Raw genomic sequence first — 9,807 nt, 5'->3', positions numbered from 1 at the left:
TGAAACCCTATCTCCACTAAAATACAAAAATTAGCCAGGCATGGTGGCAGGCACCTGTAATCCCAGCTACTCAGGAGACTGAAGCAGGAGAATTGTTTGAACTCGGGAGGTAAAGGTTGCAGTGAGCCCAGATCGCACCACTGCACTCCAGCCTGGCGGTAGAGCGAGACTCTGTCTCAAAAAAGCAAAAAAAAAAAAAAAAAGAAAGAAAAAAAAAGTAGATTCGTGGTTGGTGGGGGAGGGGAGGAGTAAATGCTAACGGGTTTCTTCTTAGGGTGATGAAAATGTCCTAAAGTTAGCAGTAAGGGTTGCACAACCTTGTGACTACACTAAAAACCACTGAAGTGTAACTTTAAAAGGGTGAATTGAATGGTATGTGAATTATATCTCAAGAAAACAAACTCAGCTGGCATCACCCGCTGCCCCACCCTGTGGTAAAGCTGGGTCCTTGTTGGCTGGTGAGGGCTCTCCTAATCTGCACCCCCTCCTCACCTCCAGACCCGCGGCATTGCTGCTCCTGGAACCCCAGCCGTCCCCTGTGCTCTGCTCTTCTGTTCTCCGTGTGCCCAACTCTTCCCCCCACACCTAGGTACCCGGCCCCTCCCAGCCTTCACCTGCGCCTTTACAGAGGCCCCATCAGACCACCGGGCCCCCCACCCTCCACACGCCCACCCCGTAAACAGACTCCCTTTCCCCTGGCTCTTCTGAATTTCTGGCATACTATACGATTTCCTTATTTTTCCTTATTTTTATTTTTTAATAGAGACGGGGTCTCACTATGTTACCCAGGCTGGTCTCGAACCCCTTGGCTCAATCAATCCCGCCTCAGCCTCCCAAAGTGCAGGCATTGCAGGCTGAGCCACCACGCCCGCCACCACCTTCTCTTCTGGAGCGTGTCGCTTTTGTACTTATGATGTAAACTCCGGGCACGCGGGGACTCTCGCGCTTCGCTCACTAATTTGTCCCCAGACCCTACTACCTGGCACAGTAGGCGCTCAATACTGTTGATTGAATAAACGACTGCTACTTTGGAAATCATGTATTATTTAAATCACATGTTTAAACGCACATAAACTTCTGAGTAGTGTTTTCTGCACACACAAGATGTCCCCAGGGGCACCAAAGAACGCATTTTCCACGTTTGTCCCTAAACGTTAATGCATAAGTAACCTTGGTCACCAACAGATGTGAGGTCACGTGACGTTCGGGCTGCGCCCTCCCCGCCCCGCCCCGGCCCTGCACACAGTAGGGCCGCACCGAGCTTTGCAAACAGGTAGACTCGGCAGAGGCGCGACCGCCCTCACCGCAGAGAGCTGGGCCACCTGCAGCATCTCTGGACACCCATGGCCCCACCTCCCACCCGGAAAAGAGACGATCCGCCAGGCGCAGGCGCAGAAACCGCGCCCGTCCGCGGCGCCGCTAGCCAGGGCGGAAACGGCTACGACTTCGCTAGGGACGCATGCGCAGGTCCCTTAGTTTTCGCGAGATAACGGTCGAAAACGCGCTGCTGTCGATTTCCGGTAGTGAATCAGGCGCCGGAGTGCAGGGTCGGGGTTGGAATCCTTGGGCCGCTGGGCAAGCGGCGAGACCTGGCCAGGGCCAGCGAGCCGAGGACAGCAGGCGCGCGGAGGGCCGGGCCGCAGCCCCGGCCGCCTGCAGGCCACGCTATGGACCCGTTCCTGGTGCTACTGCACTCGGTGTCGTCCAGCCTGTCGAGCAGCGAGCTGACCGAGCTCAAGTTCCTATGCCTCGGGCGCGTGGGCAAGCGCAAGCTGGAGCGCGTGCAGAGCGGCCTGGACCTCTTCTCCATGCTGCTGGAGCAGAACGATCTGGAGCCCGGGCACACCGAGCTCCTGCGCGAGCTGCTCGCCTCCCTGCGGCGCCACGACCTGCTGCGGCGCGTCGACGACTTCGAGGCGGGGGCGGCGGCCGGGGCCGCGCCTGGGGAAGAAGGTGGGCGCGGGGCCGGGCAAGGGGAGCCAGGGCCTGGTCGCCCGGCTGTAGGTGCTGCCAGGCTCCTCCCGTTGGCCTCTAGGCGCCTCCCCTTTTCCGGGTTTGATTTGCGTGGGTTTTCTCCGTACAGCCCTGGTTTTGCAGATGGGAGAGCCAGAAACGCAGAAAAGTTAACTTACTCAAGGTTGCAGGGCCTGGACACGCACAGTCCTTTTTCCTCCACCCCATTCTTCCGGGGTGAATTAGAAAACTCACTGAAGAAAAGATGAGTCAGAGAAGGTGTGGGGGAGGGGCAGAGGTTGGGTGAGCCTGCTCGCGTCATTTCCCTTCTGTCTCGGAATATGCTTTTCACGGCTGTCTGAGAGTAATACTATCATTCTTACCCAGGGGCTTACAGTGTGCCGCTTACCCTTGTAACTGCCAAATATAATTTTCGCAGTAGCCCTGTGGCTTAGATACTGTTAGCTATCACTGTTCCCATTTTACAGAGGACAGGACTGTGGCTCACAGGTTAAGTGGCTTTGCCGAAATGCGCAGCCGATAACTAACGGAGCTAGGCTTGAGCCAAGCAGTCCGGCCTCCGGATGGGTGGTGGTAGCCACTGCACTGCCTCTCTGGTCGAGGTCATTGTGGAGTGGCTTCCTGTCCTGCTCTCGGTCACTTCCTCTCCACCCTCGCCTGTGGGTTGCAGCAGCTTCCAGGATAAAAAGAAACCCTGAGTACAGCAGAGTTTCTCAGCCCTACCCCCTTGTTCTCAGAGTCGGGAGAGGCTTGGGAGTGCTCTGGGGACGCCTCTCAGAGGCTTCAAGCTGTGGCTTGGAATCAGCCATTCAGTCGCCAATCAGATAGGGCCTAAATGTGTCACCATGGGTTTCACTCTGTAAGGACTGGTGCCTGTTCAGGACAGGATGGACAGAACAGCTCTCTGTCCGAGAGCAGTCAAGTCCAGATTTTAAAAAAACATCAGTACTGAACAAACAAAACAGGACGTAGAAAAATCGGGTTTTCTGGATATTTAATGTCTGGAAAAACACTGATAAATTGCATTTTAAAGGCGGTCTACGAAACATAGCTGACATTTGAGATGTATGTGTGCTTGGTTTTATTTATATCGTCATGTGGTTACTGTGTGCTGGAAAAAGTGCACCAGAAGGTGAGCAGTGGGTATAGGCAAGGTTGGTAGTGGGCGACTCTGCCTTCCTCCCCAGAAGTTCAGCATAGCGGTTAAGGGTGGACTCTGGCACCACACTGTCAGGGTTTCAGAACATGGCTCTGCCATCGTCTAGCTGCACGATCTCAGGAATGTCCATTAGCTTCCCTGTGCCTCAGTTCCCTCATCTGTACGGTCATGGTAACACAGTGTCCAGCCCACAGGGCTGTCAGAGCTGCGGGAGCCGGTACACCTGCCAACGATGTCTCAGAATTGCCAGGAGTGGTCCAAGCAGCACCCTGTCCTGCCTCTCCTTTCCTCTCTTCACATTCCAGAAACGGCCTTTTATGGTCTTGTGACCAGCTCCCTGATCTCAGTGGTGACGTCAGCAGATGAGGAGTATGGTAGCCAGGGACTGAAGACCGGTGGTCACTGGGGGCAGCTTTCAAAATAACAATTGGAATGCCTACTAGTTTCCTGTGATTGCCATAACAAATGATCACAAATCTGGTGGCCTAAAGCAATAGAAATCTACCCCCTCGGTCTGGAGGCCAGAAATCTGAACAAGCAGGGTGCCACAGACCGGCACACCCTCGGAATGCTGTTGGGGAGGCTCCTTCCGCGTCTCTTCCGCTTTGTGGTGGCTCCAGGCATTCTTTGACTTGTGGCCGCTTCACTCCAGGCTCACACAGCCTTCCCTGCGTGCCTCCTACAAGGATACCTGTCATTGGTGCATCCAGGTCATCCAGGATGATCTCTCGAGATCCTCAGCTTACCTTTGCAAAGACGCTTTTTCCAAAGAACATTCATGGTTTCAGCAATTTCACATGAACATACCTTGAGGTGACATCGTTCAACCTGCTATAGGGCAGGATGTGGGATCAACCCTATTTTCTTCCCTCCCACAACTCCCCAGCCCCTCCCTCAGTGTCTCCTGCCCTAAGTAGGTAGCTCCACTACTACTTCCTTTGGCACTTGAGTCTTCAGTGGGCCACGCCTCCTCGGATAGTATTAGAGAGCGGGATTTGGCTGAGGTGGAATCAGGCCACTCTTGGGCATTAGGTGACAGCCCCTCTGCTGCCAGGCGACTCTAGCCTCTACAGAGGACCTCGTGTAGGCACCTCTGTCCACTGAGCACATGGCGTCAGTGCTGAAAAGCCCTAGGGAGGATTGTGGGGTCGCTTGTCTCCAAACCTATGGTAAACCGTCTGTTCTTTCCTTCCCAGACCTGTGTGCAGCATTTGATGTCATATGTGATAATGTGGGGAAAGACTGGAGAAGGCTGGCTCGTCAGCTCAAAGTCTCAGACACCAAGATCGACAGCATTGAGGACAGATACCCCCGCAACCTGACAGAGCGTGTGCGGGAGTCACTGAGAATCTGGAAGAACACAGAGAAAGAGAACGCAACAGTGGCCCACCTGGTGGGGGCTCTCAGGGCCTGCCAGATGAACCTAGTGGCTGACCTGGTACAAGAGGTTCAGCAGGCCCGTGACCTCCAGAACAGGAGTGGGGCCATGTCCCCGATGTCATGGAACTCAGATGCACCCACCTCCGAAGCGTCCTGATGGGCCGCTGCTTTGCCCCGGTGGACCACAGGCATCTCCACAGCCTGGACTTTGGTTCTCTCCAGGAAGGTAGCTCAGCACTGTGAAGACCCAGCAGGAAGCCAGGCTGACTGAGCCACAGACCAGCTGCTTCTGAACTCAAGCTGCATTTATTGATGCCTCTCCCGCGCCAGGCCGGGCTTGGGCCCTGCACAGATATTTCCATTTCTTCCTCACTGTCACACTAAGCAAGATCCTGTTGTCTCCACTAAATGAGCTCCTGCGGGAGTAGTCGGAAAGTTGGAACCGTGTCCAGCACAGAAGGAATCTGCAGATGAGCAGTCACAGTTACTCCACAGTGGAGGAGACCAGCTCAGAGGCCCAGGAACCGGAGTGAAGCAGAGGGGTGGGGGAGAACTGGGATTTGAACCCCCGCCATCCTTCACCAGAGCCCATGCTCAGCCACTGTGTTCTGCTGCCCCCGCAGTTGGCAGAAAGGATGTTTTGTCCCATTTCCTTAGAGGCCACCGGGACAGATCTGGACACTAGGGTCAGGCGGGGTGCTGTGGTCGGGAGAGGCATGGCTGGGGTAGGGGTTTTGAGACCTGGTTGGCCATGGTCCAGCTCTTGGCCCCTGTGTGAGTTGAGTCTCCTCTCTGAGACTGCTAAGTAGGGGCAGTGATGGTTGCCAGGACGAATTGAGATAATATCTGTGAGGTGCTGATGAGTGATTGACACAGCACTCTCTAAATCTTCCTTGTAAGGATTATGGGTCCTGCAATTCTACAGTTTCTTACTGTTTTGTATCAAAATCACTATCTTTCTGATAACAGAATTGCCAACGCAGCGGGATCTTGTATCTTTAAAAAGTAGTCCTCTTGTTCCTAAGGTAATCCTATTAAAACACAGCTTTACAACTTCCATATTACAAAAAATTTTCTCTTCCGGTGGTTCTTTCATTTTGGATATGCTGGATATTCCCAGTACAGCCAGTTTGAGGATCCCTGTCAAGGGCTCCAACCCGGGAGAGGATGGCTGGATTTCCTGACAGCTCGCTAGCTGCTCATGAGCAGTGTCTGCCCTTAACAAACGGTGGTCTGCTAGGGTAGCTTTTGCCGCTCTTAGAATTTGCCTGCCCCACCAACAGTATCAGAATCAAAGCCAAGTGGCTATTCTCTGTCCCAGCTCACCAGCTATGACCTTGGGAAAGTCCAGTGTGCCATCCCGTAGGTGAAATCTTAGCCAAGGCCGCAGGACACTGTCCCCAGTGAGCCATGGACCCCGGCCTTTGAGCCCCTCCACACCTTCACCTGACGCTTCCAGGTGCCAGACTCCTTGCTAGGAGCAAAGGCCATAGCAGTGAATGGGACAGAAGTGTAGCCCTGCCCTGTTGGCCTCAGAAACCTAGCAGAAACAAGCTTTAACCAGTTCATCACTCGCTTGGGGTGCCGCCGTGGAGCTGAGCTGGTTGCTGTCCGGAAACAGCGTGGCCTGACCTCCTACACACGGTACACCCCCGACCCGGCGCATGCCTGCTCGCAAGGCGCAGGTCAGGGTTAGTTCTGTAGAGAACAGACACATCACCCCTCACTGTCCCTAAGTGTGAGCAGCTTGGCTTTGGGGAAGAGATTTTCTTGGGGTGAGTGGGAAAGTATCTTTTTTTTTTTGAGATAGAGTCTCACTCTGTTGCCCAGGCTGGAGTACAGTGGCACGATCTCGGCTCACTGCGACTTCCACCTCCCAGGTTGAAAGGATTCTCCTGCCTCAGCCTCCCAAGTAGCTGGGACTACAGATGTGCACTACCAAGCCTGGCTAGTTTTTTGTAGTTTTAGTAGAGACAGGATTTTACCATCTTGGCCCGGCTGATCTCGAACTCCTGACCTCAGGTGATCCACCCGCCTCGGCCTCCCAAAGTGCTGGGATTACAGGCGTGAGCCACCGCGCCTGGCCTTGGACATGGATTTCTTAAAGCAACTTGAAAAAACAAATTCCATGTTCATTTTTTTTACAATCAGGTGGAATTTGTGTTTCTAGAAAAGGTACACACAAATCTCGGGCTTACTTGAAAGCTGGAGGTGACAGCCGTCTCTTGCTCGCTGACTCCTTTTTCCCCTAAGAAAGAAGAGGGAAGACAAGTCCAAACGTCTGTGCTTTGCGGGAGACTTCAGGGGAATTTGAACAAGCGTTTCCTGGAACAAAGGGTCAACCCTCTGGTCTTCAGGTTCCCGCAGCCTCCCAGCTGCCTGCCCTTCTGCCTTCTGTTACACAGTGCCCCCTCCACGCCACACTCACACTCGCTCCCAGATTCTCACAGCCACCCCTCTCCAGGACTCACTCCCTGGTGCTCCTGAGACCACACCCCGCACAAACTGTACTCGCTGCAGTCACAGGCTGCTGCAGCTTTTTTGTTCTACCTGAATCTCTAGGGCATCTGACACCTTTCGTGACCATTCGCTCCAGGAGCTCTTCTCCTCCCTCTCCGCTGTCCTCCTCTCAGGTCCCTCACACCCTCCCCCAGCCTCAGCCTCAGCCTCACCCTCACCCCTCCTCTAGAGAGCACAGCCCTTTCTTAGCCTCACCCATCCTAGGTCCCTGGTACCTGCCAGGTATCTCTCTAGCCCAGATCTTTCTCTTGCCCCAGACCCCAACTGCTTAGGGGCAGCCTCACAGTGGCTGCTATAGCAAACTACCACATATTTACCGCCTTAAGCGGCACAAGTTTATCTTACGGTTCTGGAGGTCAGAGGTCCAAAACGGCTCTCCGTGGTCTACAAATCAGGTGTCAGCAAGCTGGTTCCTCCCGGAAGACCTAGAAGAGAATCCGTGTCTTGCCTTTTGCATCTCCTAGAGGCCGCCTGCATTCTTTAACTCATGGCCCCTCCCTCCATCTTCAGGCCTACAGACGAGCATCTTCCCATCTCTCTGACTGATTCTCCTGCCTCTCTCTTACAAAAACTCTTGTGACTACATTGGGCCACCTGGATAACCCAGGATCCTCTTCCCATCTCAACATCCTTAATTTAAACACATCTGCAGAATTTCTTTGCCAGGTAAGGGAACATATTCACAGATCCCAGGGATTAGCACATGGGCACTGTCAGAGGCATGCAAACCACACCTCATATTCAGCCTCCCTGCAACCTGTGCCCCGTTCTGTGCCTGACACCACCATCTAGTCAGTCACCCAAGCCACAAACCCTCCTTCCTCTCCCCACTGTCACTCTCCTCCCTCAATTAAAACTGAGCGCTAGGCCAGGTGCAGTGGCTCTCATTTGTAATCCCTGCACTTTGGGAGGCTGAGGTGGGAGGATTATTTGAACCCAGGAGTTTGAGGCCAGCCTCGCCAACATGGGGAAACCTCATCTCTAAAAAAAATAAAAATAAAAAAAATGTAGCCAGATGTGGTTGTGTACACCTGTGCTCCCAGCTACTCGGGAGACTGAGGCAGGAGGATGAGGCTGCAGTGACCATGATCACACCACTGCAATCCAGCCTGGGTAACAGAGCAAGACCCTGTCTCAAAAAAAATAAAAATAAAATTAAGCACCAGGTCCCATACTTTGTAACTCACAAGTGTCTCTCCCATCCACCTCTTCTGCTCCCTGCCGCCACCCCCACTTCCAGTGGGGCCTCAGCCCTTTCCACTGTACAACCACAGTGAGTGACCTCACAATTCATCTCCCACCTCTGCGCCCACTCCTCCACCTATCCAGCCCATCTCCCGTCAGCAGCCAGAAATAAACTGAGTCATAACACAGTCCCCTGACTCTTCTTAGAAGCCACGAGCTCTGTCCATATTTTTTCGTTTCATATTTTTATTTCCATGATAATTAATCTGAGTCATCTTGCTGACTGCTTTCTAGCCACACAAATCCTGTGTGAATTGCATTTGGAATCAGACAGGCAAACGTGACGTGGGGTAGCATGTGCTCATGCCAGAGTGACCCGTCCCCCAGTGTCTGCTGAGATAAAGGCAAGTCTTCTCTTTTACAGGGAAATTTGCAATTGAAAGACACTTCCATCAAAGAAGCCCTTAGTTTCTTGAATCATTTACTAAGTTGAGACCCCGTGGCAAGAATCATGGATGCCAACCCCAGTAATGGTCACCAAGGAACAGAGGCCAATTCAACGCATGAATGGGGTCCTCATGGAAAGCCAAATGACGTATGATTTAAGTTTTTGAGGTGTGGCTCAAATAGAATATTGTGGGCCATTTGAGTCACCCCCAGGCACATGGCAAGTACAAGGCCTTCCAAACTCCCACGCCTCCTTGATGACAGTCTGTAGACATGAAGCTACAATTTTGTTTCAGCAAAACAGCATCATACGTCCTGTTTAATGATTAAACAGAATGCACTTCTGTTTGGCATAAATTAAAAATGCTGAGCCCGGCACAGTCGTTCACGCCTGTAACCCCAGCACTTTGGGAGGCTGAGGTGGGAGATCTCTCGAAGCCAAGAGTTCAAAAGCCTGGGCTGCGAAGCAAGACTCCATCTCTAAAAAATAATAATAAAAAATAACGCCGGGCGCTGTGGGTCACGCCTGTAATCCCAGCACTTTGGGAGGCCAAGGTGGGCGGATGACGAGATCAGGAGATTGAGACCATCCTGGTCAACATGGTGAAATCCCGTCTCTACTAAAAATACAAAATTAGCTGGGTGTGTTGGTACGTGCCTGTAGACCCAGCTAATCAGGAGGTTGGAGCAGAAGAATTGCTTGAACCTGGGATGGGGAGGTTGCAGTGAGCTGAGAACACGCCACTGCACTCCAGCCTGGGCAACAGAACAAAACTCTCTCAAAATAAAATTACAAAAAAAAATAAATAAATTAGCTGGCCACAGTGGTATATTCCTGTAGTTCCAGCTACTCGGGAGGCGGAGGCAGGAGGATCACTTGAGCCCAGGAGTTCAAGGCTATAGTGAGCTATCATTGTGCTACTGCACTCCAGCCTGGGCAGCAGAGCAAGACCCTGTCTCAAAAAAGAAAGGAAAAAATAATAATCATACCTGACGTTAAATATGTTATTAATCTAAATTCTACGAGTTTTGTAGGCTTCTCTCTCCCCAATTTGCAATTTTATTGGCGATTTGTAGTTTCCAAGGGCAAGACACATGGGCTTCTATTCCACATCTAGCTATACATTTGTGCCTATTGATGT

The 9,807-nt window shown here is 52.5% G+C and overlaps 1 protein-coding gene across 1 annotated transcript; it reads left to right on the top strand.

Annotated features, from left to right (window-relative positions):
- The first annotated feature begins 1,031 nt into the window (after nt 1–1,031).
- Nucleotides 1,032–8,011, top strand: FADD (Fas associated via death domain). Its single transcript, XM_054440755.2, has 2 exons — nt 1,032–1,953; nt 4,330–8,011. The coding sequence occupies exons 1-2, from the start codon at nt 1,668–1,670 to the stop codon at nt 4,668–4,670; spliced, it is 627 nt and encodes a 208-aa protein (XP_054296730.2). The 5' UTR covers nt 1,032–1,667; the 3' UTR covers nt 4,671–8,011.
- The last annotated feature ends 1,796 nt before the right edge of the window (nt 8,012–9,807 follow it).

The sequence above is a fragment of the Pongo pygmaeus genome, chromosome 9 (genome assembly GCF_028885625.2).
Source record: "Pongo pygmaeus isolate AG05252 chromosome 9, NHGRI_mPonPyg2-v2.0_pri, whole genome shotgun sequence".
Taxonomy (NCBI): domain Eukaryota; kingdom Metazoa; phylum Chordata; class Mammalia; order Primates; family Hominidae; genus Pongo; species Pongo pygmaeus.
Note: the sequence above shows the minus strand (reverse complement) of the source record. Positions and strands in the feature narration are given on the sequence as shown.

What these genes read in the sequence shown, in the direction of transcription:
- FADD (XM_054440755.2), top strand. Translation starts at nt 1,668, where the DNA reads ATGGACCCGTTCCTGGTGCTACTGCACTCGGTGTCGTCCAGCCTGTCG. An exon ending in GGCCGCGCCTGGGGAAGAAG is followed by an intron (nt 1,954 to 4,329) that starts GTGGGCGCGGGG and finishes TTTCCTTCCCAG; the next exon opens with ACCTGTGTGCAGCATTTGAT.